The sequence below is a fragment of the Diachasma alloeum genome, unplaced genomic scaffold (assembly GCF_001412515.2).
Source record: "Diachasma alloeum isolate Michigan unplaced genomic scaffold, Dall2.0 Dall_scaffold_00891, whole genome shotgun sequence".
NCBI classification, from domain to species: domain Eukaryota; kingdom Metazoa; phylum Arthropoda; class Insecta; order Hymenoptera; family Braconidae; genus Diachasma; species Diachasma alloeum.
The window spans coordinates 76,063-96,545 of NW_021681012.1; the positions used below are offsets into that span (position 1 = coordinate 76,063).

General features: G+C 38.0%; 1 protein-coding gene across 1 annotated transcript; it reads right to left on the reverse strand.

Annotated features, from left to right (window-relative positions):
* Positions 1-1,601: 1,601 nt before the first annotated feature.
* LOC107045240 (neural cell adhesion molecule 2) lies at positions 1,602-20,147 on the reverse strand. The gene is made up of 5 exons (XM_015267431.1): positions 20,024-20,147; positions 17,582-17,923; positions 12,502-12,816; positions 8,521-10,277; positions 1,602-2,624 (listed from the first exon to the last, which is right to left on the reverse strand). Exons 1-5 carry the CDS (start codon positions 20,145-20,147, stop codon positions 2,319-2,321), a joined length of 2,844 nt encoding a protein of 947 aa, XP_015122917.1. The 3' UTR covers positions 1,602-2,318.
* Between the last annotated feature and the right edge of the window lie 336 nt (positions 20,148-20,483).

Sequence of the window (20,483 nt, forward strand, 5' to 3'; positions counted from 1 at the left end):
TAAATATCTCGGAATTTGAACGAAATAGCAAAAATTTTAGAAGGACCTCTTTTGCGAAGAATTTCAAGAGAAATTTTCCTATTCAGTCAGGAATTGATTGCCAAACACGAATTCATGTTAAGAAAAAAATCATATCCAGAAAAGAATTCATGGCGAAACCGGAATTTAAATCCAGGAAACAATTAGCGTCCACGCAGGAATTCCTGTTCAGTCAGGAATTCATAGACATACATGAATTTAATTCCAGTAAGAAATTAATGTCCAGATAGGATTTCATGTTCAGTAAAAAAATTAAACCCAGGAAAAAATTATATCCTGATAAGAATTTATGTCCAGACACGAATTCATATCCAGGTGAACATTCATTTTATTCCCGACAGAAATTCCTGTCTCGGTATGATTTTATCCTTCAACAAAAATTCATACCGAGACAGGAATTCATGACCAGAAAATATTCATGTCCAGACAGGAATTTACATCGAGTAAAAAATTAATGTTCAGATAGGAATTCATGATCAGACAAGAATTCATGTTCAGAAAAAGAAATTAAATCCAGGAAAAAATCATATCCAGATAAGAATTTAGGTCCAGGCAGGATTTCATATCCAAGCGAACATTTATTTCATTCCCGACAGGAATTCCTGTCTGGGAATGGTTTTATTCTTAAACAAAAATTCATACCCAGGCAGGAATTCATGACCAAAAAAATATTCATGTCCACTCCCGAGATATTTCACAAGAAATGAACTAACACTGGAATTTTTTTCATTTTCCCTGTGAAATTCATCAACTAAAAACTAACAGAAAAACGTAAAACCACCAAATTTACCCCTCGAAAATTTTCGAAAAATCCCAAATAAACCGATGAATGAACTAACATCTGACTTTATACATTATACACACGTCATAACGAATTGTTCACCTAATAAAGTACTCGAATAAAGCAGTCGAAATTCCCTTTCCTCCATATGTTTACGATTCCGTTGTTCTCGATGACGATCATCATCCTACCCCTCAATTTTATTCATCATCTATACAAATGTCGGTTTTCATCACCGGAAAACAGAACGATATGTTTCATTACGTCACGATTTTTGCGGTCATTGAATAAATCAATGACATTTTGCTGTTATTAATGCACAGAGAGGGTCGAGTCTGCTTCATTCCGGAGATATTCATTAATATATTATATTTATTGGTTTTCCCTGCACAACGAAAGTGAAAAATTATGGATGACCGGGGCAAAATGGATTGTTTTTAATCCATTAGTGAAGTGGGAAAACGTAACGAGTCCATTTCGTTGGCAACATTGCTCGTTCAATTATGTAACTATCTCGTTAACGGTTGCGTTTGGAATAAAATGTCTCTAAATCTTTTTCGGAGCTGACGAAATTTTCTACAATAACGATTATTAGACATTTCCGCCTAAGACCCCTTGTTCTCAACATAATTCGACGTTAACATAAAACGACTGACGACTTAAAAAAATCGACTGTCACGTTCTACCACTTCAATCGTCAATAACTTGAGATCGGCAGAGTGAAATTCCGAATTTTTTTTTCATCCTAAATTTTTTTTCAAAGTTTAAAATGATCGCAGATTCATCCAAATCGCATCTTTCAATCACAAGATATGAAAATTTGAACAATTTTACTCCATTTTGCTCCATTTTTTGCGAATTAAATTAGTCATTGATGATTGAAAAAACAAATCAACGAGGCTGACAATTCACGTATAAAATATTTAAATGACAAAGATATTTACATGTGGCGAAAAATCACGTAATTTATTCGTTCTCAATGGCTGCATTATCATTATCATTATATTAATTATATCAACTTAGTACTGTAATTATTATGCTGAGTATTACTCTTAGTTGGTATTCATCATTAATATCATTGCGCCCTGGTTGTGTTTTTGTTTAAAAATATTCAATCATTCAAAAACTCTCAGCTCTCGTATTTCTCTGTCGATTCACCTAATAGTCGAGCATTATTATTACCAAATAATTACGAAATTATTCAGTAATAATCATTGCAATCATGTTTTTTGATAATTAATATAATTAATGAACCAATTTTGGGTGAAGAGGGCAGTGAATGTGATTCAATCAATGACATTTCCACCAATGCGATATCGCCTCTTCTTTTTCGGAAAAACTGTAATTCATCCCCATCCAAAAAAACTGCCCCTTCATTCCCTAAAAAAATGATCTTGACAAAGGGATGAACCCCAAAACAGCCAAACCCACGAGATAAATGTGATGAAGTGATGAGGATGACAATTGAGTAGTCGAGAATTCCCCCAGGGTAACCAGGTCACACAGAACTCTCCCTCTTTGTGACTTGTGGCATTGTCATGGACGTGTTGGAATCCTTGGATGCTTGTATGGTAGCGAGTCGTGGGCCTTGAATTTTGGTTGGCTCCATGTCCTTAGTGACTATCGTAGCACTGGGACATGTACGGCCAACAATGCTCAGGCCAGTGTATAAAACAGCTGGTGGATTCATGGTCATGGTGCTCATTGTCATGGCCTGAGGAGTTGAGTGACTCGGCCAATGTTGACGAGGTAGCGTGCAGACGCCTGTTCCATATACCGCGTCTGAGGTCATCATTGGCTGGAACTGAAGGAGACAATTATTGGACGTTTTAGAATTTTTTTTATTGCAAAAAAAATTTGCTCAGACAGGAATTCAGGTTCAGACCGGAAGACAAGTTTAGACAATAATTTATACGCAGAGAGAAAGTCATAGTCAGACAGGAATTTATGTTTAGTCAGGAATTTATGTTCAGGCGGGAATTTATGCTCAAGCAGGAATTTATGCTCAGACAGGAAATTATGTCCGAGCGGGAAATCATGTTCTGACAGGAATTTATGCTCAGGCAGGAAATTATGATCAGACAGGGAATTATGTTCGGGCGGGTAATCATATTCAGCCAGAAAGTTATGTTCAGACAAGAATTTATGATCAGGCAGAAATTTATGTTCGGCCAGAAATTAATGTTCAGACATGAATTCATATCCAAAAATAAAATAAGGAATTCATATCTAGACCTAAATCCAAGACCAGACACGAATGCTCTTTAAAAAATCATTAATTAAGCTCGTTTAAAAGAAGGAATATTAATGAATCCATTTACAAACGTAGGAAATTTAAATTTTATGAGACTGAATTCATCGGCATCATGGTCTCCATGAATTTATCACCACAGACCCTCTAATCCACTCATTAGATATTCCCTCATTACTTTTGATACTCCCTAGATTATCTGGAATTATCCAGAAGGATCGACGAGAAATTAGAGTCGCATTACAATTCCCAATACCTCAGTTCACGCAAAGGGAATAGGAAATTTTTTTCAAGTCGACCGGGTGGAACTGCTTAATGACAGAGGCCCATTATCCCTCATAATTATGTAGATGATGTACACAGTGTTGAATAAATTTGCGGGTCTACCGTAAATTCAACAAAACTTTTCTTCACTCGTGTGACACTTTGTGAACCTAAACTCCCATGGCGCAATTAATTTTATTTTCAAAGTTCCGTAGGAGACAATTCCTTTATAAACTTCACAAACTTTTTTATACATGTGAAAAATCGAATGAATGGGCAGTGAATTTCACTACAAGAAACTTCATTAATATGAAAAATATGGAAATACTATATACGTGGAGATGGCTCTGATAAAGTTATCATGAAAAAAAATGGGAGTTGAGGGGGAATTGTGTGACGAAGCTGTGATAAATTTGATGGTGCTTGCACAATCGATAATCCATCATAAACTAACTTTTGGAAGCTGTCAACTTTTTCAGGAAAAACTTTATCCTCGCACGAGAATTTTCCCTCTACTGCCTTATCGTTTTAAGAGCATTTCCGACGTGTCTCAAAATATCGGATTGATTTTCGGAGGACGTATGTGTTTGTCCACGATTATTCATTGATAACTGTTCAAATATTTCAACAAAAAATCTGAGCTGGTGCTGAAATTTTTGGTAGTACTTTATATTGAATAGTAAAATAGCCGAAACGACAGAAATACAGATGAAAAAATTGTATAGAGAAACCTAACAAATTCGTTAGAAAATTCTATTGGATTTCTATTAAACTTTCTATAATCTTTTGGCCGATTCTATTGAAACGTTCAGACAATATTTAATAGAAAAAGTCAATCGAATTCGATTTTTCTATATAACTTATTCTATTGAGATATTTTCTATAGTACTTCCTCGGCTCAAATTTTCTAAGTTTTTTTGTTTGATTTTCTTGATGAGAAGAAATTAAGAATAAAATGAAAAAAAATTCGGAATCAAATTCTATTGGCTTTTCTGTTGAATATTTTCTATTGAACATTTCAATAGAATCGACCAAAAACTAAGAGAAAGTTCAATAGAAATCCAATAGAAATTTCTAACGAATTCGCTAGGATTTTCTATTAATTTTTTTCGTGCGTGAAAATATCAATCGCGTTGAATAATTCGTACAGATTCATCGAACCAGGAATTTAATACCAGAACGAAAGAATAAATCCATTTTTGCAACATTTTTTCACCTTGGGGCACTAACTCTTCAAATGTTCAGCAGAAAATAATTTAGACTAGGAAAAAATAACTCTCGAATTTTAATGAGCCGTTGTATCCGGGGATTTACGTGTATTCAATAACATGGGCGATTTGGAGGAGAGGCTCTTTAAAGTTATCACATGAATTTCATTGCTCCATTCCATCGGATTAGCGCAATGTCTAGTGCACTCTGGTACGTTTTGTACATCAGAGGATTAGAGAGATTGTTGAGCCGGCAACAAGGAACCGAGAATTTCACATTTTTATTTTGCATTCAGGCACAACTAGGAGATAGCATCGCCGATCTTGAATAGAAAATCAGCTAGGAGAATTATTGAGTGAATTTTCCCTGCATCGCAATCCTTCCAACATTTTTTCCGGAATTTGAATTCAATTTCTGATGGGGAAAATGACCCCGAGGCATACGATCGTACGAAATATTTTTCTACCGTTTCTCGGATATATCTGATGACAATGATGTGCGTGTTGTAATGATAATCTCTCCGAAATATTGATGAGGTTTGGAGCGAATTCACCCCGTCTTTTGTTTTCCGTTCACAATGCGTGCATTGAATTTTGCCAGTACAATGAATTCTTAGTGAAAGGGGTTTATGAAGTATTTTGTAGAATTGAATATGGTAGAATAGAGTTGAATGAGTTGGAAGTGGTGGAATGTAACAGAAAAGAGCAGAACAAGTCAATCTTTCCATCTTATTTTCAGAGGTAAATGTAAAAAGATTTTTAATTGATAATTTCATCAAATAAAAAAAGTCTCATGACGATGGCCGGAGTTTTGTTCCTCGTTGAAAAATTCCCGGATTTTTTTTTTTCATTAATCCTTTCTCAGCAAATTGTTCTCATTGAGATTAATTTTCTGTACGAATTTTTTTCATGTGGGATTTTGTATGGAGTTTTTTTTTCAGAAAATGCTAATTGAATTTTTTTTTCTTGGAACGAGAAAAATGAAAAAATTAATGACAAAAATCGTTTTTTTTTCATTCACGATTGTTTAGTGAATTCATTGTTTACCGAGCAATGTTGATACGTAAGTTTTAAATTCACATTCAATTTTTTGTATGCTGTTGATAACATTGAAAATTAATAATTTTAGCTTGTTGGAATGTGAGTAATTTTGTCTGGTTGCAGATGTTCTATTTGAAGAATTGAATCCTATTTTGACGAAAAGGTGTGTGTAAATTATTCATGATGTTCAGAAATTGTCGATTGCAAGAAAAAAAAATGGATATTACATTAAATAAACATGAATCGATGTTGTGTTCGAATATGTGCCTGACTTCATATTTTCCAGGGAAATTTTACATGGGTTTGTTTCTTGGGGACATGGGATATTTTCGGGGGAAAATTAATAATAATAATGATAATAAAATTTAATAATTATAAAACTGAATAATCAATTATTTGAAATAATAATAATTCTTTTCAGTAAAATATAAAAATAGTTTTTCTTTTTGTCTTTCAGGAAAATTTTCCCCCTCCCCTGGGATTTTTCTCCGGAGTATTTTTCACGGGGAAAAAATCTGGGAACCTCTCATGACATTCTCTCCTGAAACGACTTCATTAGAAACTAAAGAATTAAATTACTCTTCATCAAAAGTGAATAATTATTTCAATATAAAATTGAGTGACGAATAACGAATAATGTTCAATGACAAAATGCCCCGAATTAATAAAACAAAGGGGACATTTGCTCGAAGCGCGTCCATTGCAGCACTCATCAATGTCAAGATATTTTATGAATAGAAGTATTCAATCCATCCATTATAAAAAAGCGACAGTTTGTTGAGGTTCATTAAACAGGCATTACCGTTTAATTAATCAAAACGAATAAATCTGAACGTGACATGAAACGAATTAATCGATCATCTCAAGCCCTCGGCTCGTCCCCACGGAATAAATCCGTCGGAAAAATTCAATAGAGCTTTCCCCGTACACACAAGTAATTTTCCTTTCAACTGGTTTTTTAATGTGAAACGCAATCTAATTAAATTATTGTTATGATGCTGTTTCTGTAGAATTATACGAAGGCGATATCCCTTAGGATCCCTATTGAGATTCCATTGAAATTGGGTAGTACTCGAGTACTTCATTGAAGTATCATTATTAATAATCCCCCGGGAGAGAAATTTTTTAATAAATTTCTCCAATGGAAAATTCACCCTCTCGATTGCACGGGAATTTCATTACCTCTGCTCCCTCGTTAGTACTGCCCAATTTTTCTCCCATTCGAAATGAGAAATTCGGTGAAAAAATATCGAGTTGATTGAGCTCTGAACGGATGCAATATTTTGTTGAATCAATACAATCCGGAATTTGTTCAAACCGCAGCTGTTTGTCTCGGTTAAATAGACTGAAAAAAACGTTTCTATCGATTTTTCTTTTGTGACAAAATGAAACTTTTTTAATCTTGAACAAATCGGGTCTGATTTTAAAGTTCGACAGAAGGTTTGCAAAAATGATTGTCCAGACCTAGACGAATTCTAATTTCGTGTAAATTCAAACACCCCTTGTTTTCCTTCCGATAGAGTCCCAAAACAGTCCACAATAAAAAACTTCGTTAACAAAATTGCAAGAGCTTAAGACTTTTCTCCAGCAGCTTGCAACTCCGTAAATAGAATTTGTAAAACCAAGTTGAAGTATTACAGACTGAGTGGTGCAGACATCAGTTGCCCCAATTTGTATTTTTCATTCCACTTCACGTATAACTTGCCTCCTTTTTTCGTAATATCTCAACTGTGTAATTCACAATCGATAAGATATTCGTTCTTTTCAGACTGGAATATTGGATTTTGAAAACTGAGAAGAGAGACTCAAGGAGACATGCAAGACTAATTGATGGCGTGAAAGATTACTGTCGTCTTTTGCCGATAGAAAAAACGCAGCTCGTCCGTGAAATATTTTCCGCGGAAAAAAAGATGAGTGAAATGTTTTCTCCTCCAGATCTTTCATTGCTATCGACGAATAATTTGTTCGAATCATCTCATTCTGAGTAATTCATTTATTGGGAGATGTAGTCCGTTGCGACGCGCATGCTTTCACTCCCGGCGTCAGTCGGCCCTTTCCGTGAGCGCCGAACCGCCTAAGACGACGCTTACTCACTATTAACCATATCGAATTACGAAAGGGCTATAACGAATTTCTATTAGTCTCATTTGCCGAAAGATTGAATTACATGATGTAACGATAATTCCTCCGGTCATAATTTTAATTCCATAAACCTTTAGCATGGAATAGTCAATTGAATTTTAATCACAGCGCCCCGATAAATGCAGTATTCATCACTTCAAAAATACGGTTTCATTTGAAGAGACATTTATTCGATCGACTCGACAATTACCCAAGTGCTATCGGGATAATTTAATCGAATTGGGAGAATTGGGATATGAATCAGTTAATTTGATTATTCAGAGCCCGGATTTCATCCCTCATTTTTCCAGAGGACAATTCGCCCTAAATTGTGTATGGCTGACGTATTTTCTGGCTCTAGAATCCTCAGGGAAATGATTAATAAATAATGTCTGTTTCTAACAAAATTACTTCAAATTTGACATTTTATCCACTTTTATTCTTTGTTTCACATTTTTTGTTCCCATATTATAGTATGGACTAGCGAACGGGCGCTTCGCGCCGTTTTAGTTTTTCAATGTCTAGGGAAAATTTTAAAATTGATATATTTTTTCGAATAATGAACTTATACCCATAAATTCAATTTCTATCCTCACATTTTCATAGAATACATAAAAAATAGCGAAGAATTCAAACCGACGATGAGAAATTTTATCGGATTATTATTCTGTAATAATGTAATAATAAATCCCCTGATGATGACCCGAGGGTGAAAATACACGGCAATCAATTGACTCAGTCGCTGAGGATTGCCTTCGTTAGGACCCTTTTCCTCACCAGTGAAGAATAGCATATCAAAGATATTGAATACTCACACTCTTATGTTTACTCGAGGACATAGCAGAAAGCTCCCTCAAGGGCATGCTGCTCCTAATGGTGCAGTACCCAGCATAACTGCCATGTCCACTCATAGAAGTAGGAGGTCCACTTCCCTGTTCAATTAAACTACACCTAGCCCTCGACGGCGAGGTATCAATAGTCGAAACAGCCTGGAGTCTGTGCTTCCTCACAAACTCAATTTGCTGTTCCTCCCCCCCACTGGCGACTTGCTGAGGAATGATATCGGGATTCTTATCATCCCCCTCACTGATTTCACCACTAGCCTCCAGTGACTTGACAAACGCCGTGCTGACATGCTTCTCCTCAGTTATCAAACTACACCCCTCCCGAAATCTCAACTCCCTCTGAATGGGTATGCTCTTCGAGCTCTTGTGATGCTCCTCGAGATGTGGCTTGCCCTGATCATCAGGATTACCATTCTGAATCCTCAGAACGACAATGACAATGACAGCGACAATGACGAGTGCCGCAACAACGCCAATCATGACACTCAACATGGGCGTCAACTTGACATGATGCCTGGGTCTCTCCCTAGACTTCCCATTGTCACTCGTCAGCTGTTTCTCCGGGAGTCTCAATGTCCCGGCTTGCACGACCATGGGTTCACTCCGTCCCTTCTCATTGAAAGCGTAAATACAGGCCTGATACAGCATTCCAGGGTTTAAATGAGTCACACTGAAGTGGGGAACAACCGAAGTCAAGTTGGCCCTCAACTCCTGACTATTGCTCTCCTTAACTTCAAGGAGAAAGGACTGCTGTAGACCTCCGTTGAAGCCTTCACTACATCGAACCGAGAAAGAACTCGTAGAAGTATTGTGAGTCGAACAGTTGTGGACCATGTCAGGATGGCCAGCAGGTATAATATGGTAGACACAAGGTACTTGTTGGCTTCCTATGATATTACTAGCCCAACAGAGAAGCGTTCCATAATCCAACTCCGTCATTGGAGTGTAGGAGACCACCGAGGAGATCCCTGTCTTGGCGATGTGACCCGCAGCGACATCAATGCTTTCAGCTGAATTGTTGAAGGTCCATTTGAACTCAACCTGCGGTGGATTAGCCTCAACCTGACACGAGATGTTGGCTTTCTCCTGCTTGGCAACACCATGAATCTTCATTTGATTCGGCTTACACGTCGGTGCGAACATGATGTTCAGGTGGAAGGGGGTGCTCTCCCCGTCGCCCTCTGTGTTGTACCCCACGCAGGTGTAGTTGCCCGCGCTTTTTCTCTCCACCCCTTGCAGCACCAGAGACTGATTACTTATGATGATTCCATGGGGTATCGTGTGGTGCAGCGTCCGTCCCTCGTGCCGCCACTCTACCTTGTAGACCGGTGGTTGAGCCTTGATCAGACAGTCAAAGTAGACGTCTGTTCCCTCGCGGATGGCGTTTCTGTTCAGCGATGTGCCCAGCTGGATTTTGGTTTCTGGCTTGTAGTTGATCTCGAGGATCCACTCGTCCTCTATTGGACCCATCGACAGCTCACGGTTCTCCGAGCGACAGGACAAGCGTCTCCCCGCGTCGGTCTTCGATGGGGTGAAGGAGAGAAAACTCTTGGTGATGTTGCCGTCGTTGGACGTCGACTCGTGAGCGGTCTTCAGGTGCTCGCCGTCCCACCACCAGGTGACTAAGGCGGGAGGACGCGAACCGTAGGACTCGCAGGTTAACTCGTAGTGCTTGCCGGCGGACAGCGGCTTGTTGGCATTGAGAATGTTGACGTCGAGGGGATCCACTGGGAACAAATATTCAGATATTAGTTTGAGGGGAGACTATGTGGCCTTGGGGTCATAAAACAAGATTTCAATTCAAAGCTCTCGAAGAACCTGATTGTCAACAGGGCTGCCCACGAGACTCAAACGAGACTTCACTTTGGAGGGATCGGCTTGGTCTTGAAGATCACAGAAACTTTCGGTATCGGCAGTCTCAAAAAGCCAGTATCGGCTCTTCTCGTGATGACTCACAGTCAATTTGTCTCATCTCGGTTTCAAGTTTTTCGCGTTTTTTATGTGTACAAGGCCGAGACGAGACGATCGAGACTGAAACCGAGATTTTATATTGAAGAAGCACACGAAATTTGAGACCGAGATGAGATAAATTGACCGTGATCCTTCACGGAAAGAGCCGATACTGTCTCTTTTGAGACTGTGACAAGCCGAAAAGTTTCCGTGTTCACCAAGGTCGAGACGATCCCGTCAAAGTGAAGTCTCGTTTGAGTCTCGTGGGCAGCCCAAATTGTGAGTCGACGGCTCGGCTTCAAATCAGACATTAGTCTTTCGAATTGCAGATATTTTTATCTACATTTTTTGTGATCTGCATTTGACTGAATGAATGTTAACTTGTTGTGCCACCGATGGCTTTTTTATTATTGTTTTTAAACTTGGGAGTCCATTAGTCTTGTTTGTTTAAGCGATTGAATTGAAGTTTTGTGTACTTCATTTCGTTGTGAAGTGATTCCGCTGCAGGGAATCGCTTAATCAAGCGTTTCCCACAAAATCAGGGATTCTTCAGACATGATGGAACAGTAGAGAATATTTCTAGGGGTTTGGTCAAGTTTGTTGAGTAATTGAGCGGTGAAATCTGGGTGTTATGAAGTTATCTTGGAAATGAAGCTAAAAAATTCTCACAGCGAGGAGATGGTCGAGGTTTCTTACATAATTATTTGGATTCCAAAAGAATCTTGAGTTGTTCCAGGAATTTTTTTTCTCTATTCTTTAATGATAGTCTCATTTGGATGTCAATTCAAATTAGCAAGGCTTGAATTAGCATTGCAGGTCACCAACCCCTCAAGCGACCAAAATTAAATCCATTTTCAGACATTTATCCTCATTGGGATGAAAATTCACCGGCAATAAATAGATTGAATGTCACAACATTTCAACGACATTTGGAGTTCAGTCACCGCTCTTTTGAGCCCATTGAATCTCAATCCCGGGATTAGTTTTGCCAATGACTAAGGTAATTATATTCACTCAGAGGATTTCTGATTAATGAGCGGAAACGTACATAATTAAAATGCATTCTATAGACGTCCATGCGCTCTTACTTTTTGATTTCCAATTAATTCTTTTTTTCATTGTATATATTTTAAGTCAATCCTCAGATAATCATGCAAGGTACATTGTTGACTATTTGAAATTTGAAATTTCATTATTTCCTTCCCCCTAAACTGAATTAACGTGATCTTGGTTGTTTTTTATTTATTTTCATGATCTGAAATAATCTCCAATTGCTATTCAGTTTTAGTAAGCCCCGGAGTCTCCAAAAATTATGATTGTACAATCAAAAAAACATTGAAAAAAGCTGAACATTTTCAATGAGCGTTTTTGAATAATATTGGGAAATGAACCCAATAGGGAGGAAATTGCAAATTAATAATTTGGTGTATTTAATGGCTGTTAGGTCATCATTTGTCACAGTAGTCAATAGCTGTCAGATCGTTCGTTTCCATGATAAATTATCCATTCACTATTTCCTCTCTATCGGACTTATTTCTTAATCTTTATCAAAAAAGCTCTTTGAAAATGTGCAGTCATAATATTTAGGGACTCCTGCGTGATGTAAAATCCAATGGAAATTGTGACATATTTTACATTATGAAGATGGACAAGCAATCGAGATAACGTTCGAAAGATAATCCACACGGGAGTGAAATGTTGATTTTAAAAAATTTCAAAAATCAATAATTAATATATGAATTTTTTTTTATAATTTATATATTGGGCTTAATCCAAATGACTGGATCAATTTTTATCATTTGGACATTATAGATTCCTTCACGCCAAACCAGTTAATGACCGCAGACGCCAAAAACTAAAATATAATTTAAAAATTCGGTTGACATGTTCTCCACAACAGAAATCAATAATGAAATAAAAATAGTCCCCCACCTAAACCAACTCCCAACGAAGTCAAATCTAAATTTTAAAGAAAAAAAAAAGTTTCATCTGGTTACTTACAATTCATCTCAATGCCCACAGTAGCGGACAAGAGCGTCGACTTGTTATAATTGGTGGCCGCACACGTCAGCTCCGTATAAACATCCCGCCTTGCCAAATTCTTGATGACCATAGTGCTCCGGATGATCCCCTGCTGTACCGTTTCAGCCTTATCCGTGAAAATCTGTTTATTCCGATACCAGGCGACAGTGGGACTCGGTTTTCCCCCGTAAACATCGCAGTGCAACTCCAGATCACTGCCTTCGAGATACGGCCCAACCTGAGACGATCTCGTAACGCCATTCTCATCCGTTATCACAATTTCCTGAGGTGGTACTGCAAATTCGAAAATCGATTACTCCATGCTCAGTAATATGGCTTTTTAATCAGACTAATTAAATGAGAGTATTTCGTTTCAATTAATTTGAATGATATTCTCAACTGTTCGACGAACAAAATTTCTAATATGAGAATAGCATTCTAATAATTACAGTCAATATAATTTTCAAATTTTTGCAGCCGATGCTGATTGAATTGTCTCGATGCTATCATTATGGAGATCGTTCGGTTTTTTATTATATGAAACTGATGGAGACGGATCGCGTCGAATTTTGATGGAGTGACCTGAAATAGGCGAATAGGTGAATAGATATCGGAAGGTATCTTTTGTTTGGTCGATAAACTTTGCTCAGGTCGTATCGGTTTTCACTCAATATGATCATTGTTTTTCATGCTATCAATAAGGACGCGTATCAATAGCCGAGAATAGCGTATGAGCTTATGAGGCCAAAAAGTCTTTCATAAATCATCATTATCCTCTGAATAAACAATACACTGTAAAAACCTTCCGGCTGATGTGCTCTAAGTATATGTGCAGGAAGTTTGTTTCAGTGTGCAGTACTATAAAATTATATCACATCAATTCGAGTACTGTACCCAAATTTTCCTATCCTGGTGAACAGAATTCACATAACATGAGTGTCATAAATTTCTTACTGTCTTGCATGAATTTTCATGTACATGTACCAAGAAATTATTCTACGATGGTATCTTAATTTCAAGCACGGATACACGGAGAGAAATATTCAATAAAAATTACGTATCTTCCGTAATTCCGGAGCGACATGTGGTTGTAGGAAATTTTACGTAACTGTTACGGAATTTTTCCCGAGTGTTCCCTAATTTTTATCTGAATCTCCTGTGAAAGATTACGATACCGTCACTTAAATTTTCTGAGTCGATTCCGCAATCGGTGAGTTTTACTGACCATTTCCCTCCGTGTATATAATTAATATTAGAATAATTAATAAAAAAAAACATGAACCGTAGTTGTTTTGTGTCTTTTCATCCTACAGGGTATATTGACGAATCGCATTCATGATTATTCAGCTTAATACTATTTAAAGAAACCTAATTATTTACTTAACCGGGACGCGAAACCATGTCTTTGAGGATATTACCCTCATGGAAAGAACATCCCGACTAGAAATTTGATTCGGCAAACCCTTCGGCCCTGATGCGGCATGCCGAGCTTGATGTTCGGTGCTGGTGTGGTCAATCGAGTCCGGCCCAGATATGAGGCGCGTTACGCGAGTTTCACGTTCGGACCGGATCATGATTGCCGTATCCAAGCCGAGTCGTGGGGACCAATTAAAATTATTATTAATCTTATTGGTAATTTCTCATCAATTATTGTTCATTCAATCGCCACTCTCAAAATTGTTCCGAAAATTTTTAAATGACACCACATACATATTTTCATCATGTTTTTCAACATTTAAATAGTTTGATATGATATTACCAATTATAAATTCACCCCTCCCCCTCCTACTTTCGGCAGATGTTCGGTAGACATTCGGCAATCGGCTAGGATTTTATCAGTGTCCACTAGTCCTAAGATGGAACACAAGTAATGAGATCACCCTATTCGAGGGTCATACGATCATAAGGGTCAAGCAGAAGGGTTGAAAAATAGAATCTCGAGGATCAAGTGAGGTCAATGAAGAATATAATGATGAGTATAGATGGATACTGAGGGTGAATTAGCAAAAAAAAAGTAAGGCAATTATCTTGGTTACATGGGAGGAATGTGCAATCCTATATAATGGTCGACTGACCCTAGAACAAATTGAAGGGGTGGGGGGGTCTATTATGAGAAGAATATTCTTCCGATTTGTCTAAGTTGGATTCGGCTGGCCAGATGGGGTATGCCTTATCTGGGCCTTATGAGAACCACATGAGGTATACCCTATTCGGCATGCCTAACGAAAAACGAGACTCGCGCCGAATTCGGTGGAGACTAGATTCGGCATGCCGTACATAAATTCTAGTCGGGATATATCCGGACATATATCTCAGTATATTTCACTTATATTTCGGCCAAAAATGTCATATGCCAGATATATCCTAGATATAAATATGCACATATATCTCGATGTAAAATATTTAACACTAGCGTAATATATCTGCAATATATCTCAGATATATTGCCGGCCAAAAATGTGGTATGCCAAATATATGCTAGATATAAGTGCTGGATATATCTCATTCCCATCAGGGTAAATCTATATGGTACGCAATCGGCTATCGACGCATTTCATATAATGCATAATTTCAAATTTTCCACTTCAGGACATTATACCTACTGTACTTGTTCTTTAATATTAGCGATAATTCAAGGTGCGCGACCGAAGTATTCAGATACTGTACTCGATAATTAGTAGACTAGTCGACGAAAATTAGGATCTTCATGATTATTTTATGATTGGGCACAAATGTATACAGGATAGTAATTTTTTACTGAAGTCCGTTAATTACACGTACCGGTGAATAAAAATTATAGCACATTCGCATCAGTTCATATTCTATAAGAATGAAAATAAATTTGAGGTGCCTGAGTGTGATGAAAGCATGTGAAAATTAGAGTTATCCTTTAGAGTGTACGAATGGAGTAATCGTTCTCTTTCATTTTGAAGCATGAAAAAAGATATTGAAAATGGCCGAAAATATTTGAAATTCTTATTCTGCCCCGACTCTTTGATAATTGAGCTTTACATGCACTAGGGCAATAGTCCACATGTCACGAGTGATATTAGTCGCACAATTATGAAAATGGCATAATGATATGTTGGAGGGTATAGGCTATAGTGAAACTATAGATGTAGTTCTAAAACTGTTACCAAAGGTTACTTCGGTACGTTTAATGAGGGATACAATGACTGTATTGCTAGTCGAGGTGTTGAAATTGACCTCTTGAATTACACTTATAAAAGTAACTACAGCAGCGTTGCAACTTTTAATGTGAAGGGGGCAACTTCATATTATTTATGGCGTAAGCAATGTCTATCTTTTGTTCTCAACGTGACGAGAGTAATTTTTCGGGATTAAATTTGCAAGTCGTTCTAATTTCCAAGAATCACATAAAACGGATGGAGACGGATCGCATCGAATTTTGATGGAGTGACCTGAAATAGGTGAATAGGTAGATATCGGAAAGTATGTTTTGTTTGATCGATAAACTTTGCTCGCGTCGTATCGGTTTTCATTCAATATGATCATTGTTTTTCATGCTATAAATCAGGACGCGTATCAATAGCCTAGGATGAGGCCAAATAGTCTCTCTGAAGTCATCAATATCTTCTAAATGAACAATACGAATGGAGTAATTTCTCCTAAAACATCTTGAGAGATGCCCAAAATGTTTGAAATTCTAAATTCTGCCCCGACTCTTTGATAATTGAGCTTTATATGCACTAGGGCAATAGTCCACATGTCACGAGTGAAATTAGTCGCACAATTATAAAAATGGCATGATGATATGTTGGAGGGTATAGGCTATAGTGAAACTATAGATGTAGTTCTGAAACTGTAACCGAATGTTACTTCGGTACTTTTAATGAGGGATATAATGACTGTATTACTTGTCGAGGTGTTGAAATTGACCTCTTGAACTACACTTATAAAAGTAACTGCAGCAGCGTTGCAGCTTTTAATGTGAAGGGAGGCAACTCATATTATTTATGGCATAAGCAATGTCTATTTTTTGCTTTCAACGTGACGAGAGTAATTTGTTGGGAGTGAATTCACAAGTGACAATTGCCCGAAGGCTCTTGACCGCGATAATTAAGCAAATGCGGAGGATGCAGTGCAAATGATACATTATGTTCAGCGGAGAGTAACATCTCGCGAAACACAGGCAGAAATATCATTCTGGACATCTGAATAATATTAATTTGTCTGAATCTCTCAACGGGAAATGCAATTTCATTGAATTCATAACTGAAGAGTGCATTGTTAAAAATTTTCGTCTGAATTTTCCGTGTCAAATTCCGGTGTCAGTTCCGGAAAAATGAAATATTCCATTGATTTTCCGTTCAAATGATCTGGAAATCAATAAAATACTTGATTTTCCAGTTCAGTTATCCGGGGAAAATTCAGGAAAATCAGGGAATTCAAGATTTAGGGAAAAATGGAAAATTCGTGTCATTTTGTTTCTGAATATTCATGTTCCACTGAAAAATCATGAATTTCCGTGAATTCTACTTAAAACCTGAAATTTCATAACTATTTTTTCTCTAAATCCGATTCAATGTCACTCTCATAAGATTTACTATTATATCTTCCATGAAATTTGAAAAAAATTCTACCAGTGTATTCTTTAATTTCATTATTTCAACGCCATTTCTGGTTTTATCAACATTCGTCGACATTAACCCTAGTCTGGTCACCAAGACGCGAGACCCTGCGACTTCGGTCACCCCCGCGGGGATTCGCCGCCGTGTTATGTTAGGCTTCAGCGTTGCCGAATTCACTCTACACTATCCGGGCGCGTTTAGCGAGTTTTGGGCAACGCCGCGTCCTGGGCAATTTCATTTAACATGAGAAAAAATAATTCATCTATCCGAAAGAATTTGTTTTCTTTCGGAATTTGGAGAAATATGTTGTTCTAAAAAATACTATAATTTTTTAGACACTTCAATTGACAAAGTCAATTTTTTTCTAATTTTCCCGGTTAGCCAGTCAATTGTAATTAAAGAAAAACGATGCGCCGCGGGGTTTCCCTCATGGGGTGACCAATCTAGGGTTAACGTGGAGCTCTTACCTATAACCGTAAGATTGACTTTAGAATTTCTCGTCTGTCCCTTTTTGAAATCGACCCTGCACCGATAGATACCAGCGTCCTCCTCCCGTATTCTATCAACTGCAAGCCTCGCTGGTTTTTCATCCGGTAGAAAATAGGCTCTATTGGAGAAAACGGCGTTGTCCGACCATCTCTCAGCAATACCAAAGTCTCGCCCGCGGGCATCCAAACTGTATACCGATGCATCGAGGTCCTCACGATACCAGAGGACAAGGTGAACTGAGTCGCCTTCATCATTCGTCGATATGTCACAGGGTAAATATGTGCCATCACCCTCCACAGCGACTACATGGGATGTCGGTACTGAAAGGTTAAAATTAAAGAAAAAAAATTCAGTTAAGTGGATCTGTGAATTTGTCGGATACTCCACTCGTCCCGAAACTCAATTTCAAAATTTCATCTTTACAAAATCGTTGATATCTGGGGAATTTCGGAGTTTAGGAAAAAATGTCATAAAACCTTTTTTTGTAGCCGAGGAAATTCCCCACAAGAAAGGTCCTTTAGTATTTTCTCCTAACTCCACTCATTACCCAGATAATCTTAAAAAACGAAAACAACGTGAGTTGGAGAGACTCAAGCGTGATCGACCCGTTAATCGTTGATTATCTCAGGAACTATGACCTCTAAGAAAAAACTTCACAAGACCTTTGTTTGTAGCCAACAAAATTTCCCACAAAAAAGCTTTTCTGACATTTTCACCTATCCCCACTCCTCATTCAGATAATTTCCCCATTCAGGAATTGAGGGCAATGAGGAGGCTGATCGATTAGCTGGAGAAGCCACTGAAAATCCTCCTAATATGGAATTGACCATCCCGTTCACAGATTACCGCGAGGAGTTCAAGAAAGAATCACTTGACTCAACGCTAGAAATCTGTCTAGAACAGGGATCAGACAATGCCACAGTTGGGAAAGGCAAAGAATATTTTAGAGAATATTATAGGAAAAGTCGAAAACCGTGGTTCCACGATAAGAAGCTTTCGAGGAAAACCATAGTGGTGGGTGAACCGAGCGAGATGCAACCACTACCATTTAGCTGCATCTCGTAAAAAAAAGAACTTAACAAAATCAGCTGAGTGCGAATGTGGACACCCAAGTGAAGATCTCGACCATGTACTCTGGGACTGCCCAAGATACGATCTCCCAAGGCAACAAATGTATAGTTCTTTTCGATTGAATCAAATTCTCCCTCCGTACAGTATCAAAAACATTTTGAAAAAACTAGACATAAAGTGCATAGAAATCGTTACAAACTTCCTGAACGAAGGAAAAATTAACATCTAAACGCAAAAAAGGTATTCTCTAAAACGAACCACAGAACCACAAAATGTAATAGCACTCAGCTTATCGAAGATGTGTATATACCTCCATCTTTATACCATACTATACTGTCAGTAATATTACTGATATAATTATTATCACTGTTTATATATTTTTATTCGCTGTATGGACCAACCGGTCTCGAGCTCCTTTCAATAAAAAAAAAAAAAAAGATAATTTCCAAAACCCAAACCAACGATTCAGAAACTCTCTCATCTCTCGAAAATCATCCTCCAATTGACACTAATCACCAACAGTCCCAAGATTTCACCTCACCAGAGCAAAGAGGCAACAAGTAAATGTCATATAAGTATATTCCTCGCATACTCTAAATGTATATAATGGATGAACAGACGTGAACAGAGCGGTCATGCGCTGTGAGCTATCGATCGATGTGGCTTCATCTATGTACTCCTCTGCACGCACGTAAATGTGGGCACGCTGTCTACATCCCTCTCAACTAAACGCAAATTATCCCACTGACTATCAATACAACTAATACACCTCATGTCTCAATCATCCAGATCAATGAGCCCAATCAATCCAATCCATACGTACCGTCCCCCCATCACTCACTCCCCATTCTTTCCCTAGAATTCGCACGGACTCTCGTGCTCAAGACACAATCAATTTGCGTGCATCTGGCGACACATTTCTCGAAGATTATATTTCCATCACAAGTTATCGTTCATCCTACATTATGTGACAGGATAATTGCGATTGTTCGCCTATGTAGGTCGCTGATAATCCCCATATTTCATGAGACGGGGCTAAATGGATCGTTTTGAACTTAAATCCCTATTTTTCCAAATATCCAGAAATTTTCCAAATGAAAATAATTCACGCTTCTTTAAAACTCCACTCTTCAATCTCTAATATCTGGAGATTCGCAGAGTGAATTTTCAATTTTTTTCTTCCATTTTCAAGATATTTTCGCATTCTTCAAAGTGAGTTGAAACTCGTCCAAATCGCTTCGTCAGTTTCTGAGATATTCAACATTTAACAAGATCCATTTTCCGGCCCCTCAAACAAAACCTTCATTAACGCTTTAGAAACTAATAATTATAATCATTAGAGTACTCACTATCCTTAACGCAGAGTGATCCAACAATCCACACGCACAGAACGCTGATAAAAAGCGCATCGTGCAGGTGTCTGTGATAACTGACGCACCTCGGCTTGAAAATCCCCAGCTGGAATGTAATCATGATCGTCGGACCGATGTCACTTCAGTCTCGTGCATTCTCAGGTAATATAACCCAGCCGTATCACATCAGTCATTTATCCTCCCGCATCCTGAAAATCCCCCACAAACACCCGAACCACTATTTCCGGAGGTGCATTACCCGGGGTCAGGGGATTAATCCCGTGAAATTCCTCCCCTCTCGTGAAAAAGCCCTCAATATTTTCAATCCCTCACAAAACCACTCATCAATTCCCTTCACCCACTCTCCATCCCCCCGCAAATCCCCAGCAATTATGAAACCACCGAAGAATGCATCGATCTCTTCCAATAATGATGTGTCATTATTGGCATTCGGATT

Bases quoted from the DNA above. Each gene is read 5' to 3' on its own strand.
- LOC107045240 (XM_015267431.1), bottom strand. From the start codon at position 20,147: ATGATTACATTCCAGCTGGGGATTTTCAAGCCGAGGTGCGTCAGTTAT. The intron at 17,924-20,023 runs GTGAGTACTCTA...TTAACCTTTCAG, and splicing joins ATCACTCTGCGTTAAGGATA to TACCGACATCCCATGTAGTC. The intron at 12,817-17,581 runs GTAAGAGCTCCA...TCGAATTTGCAG, and splicing joins AGTCAATCTTACGGTTATAG to TACCACCTCAGGAAATTGTG.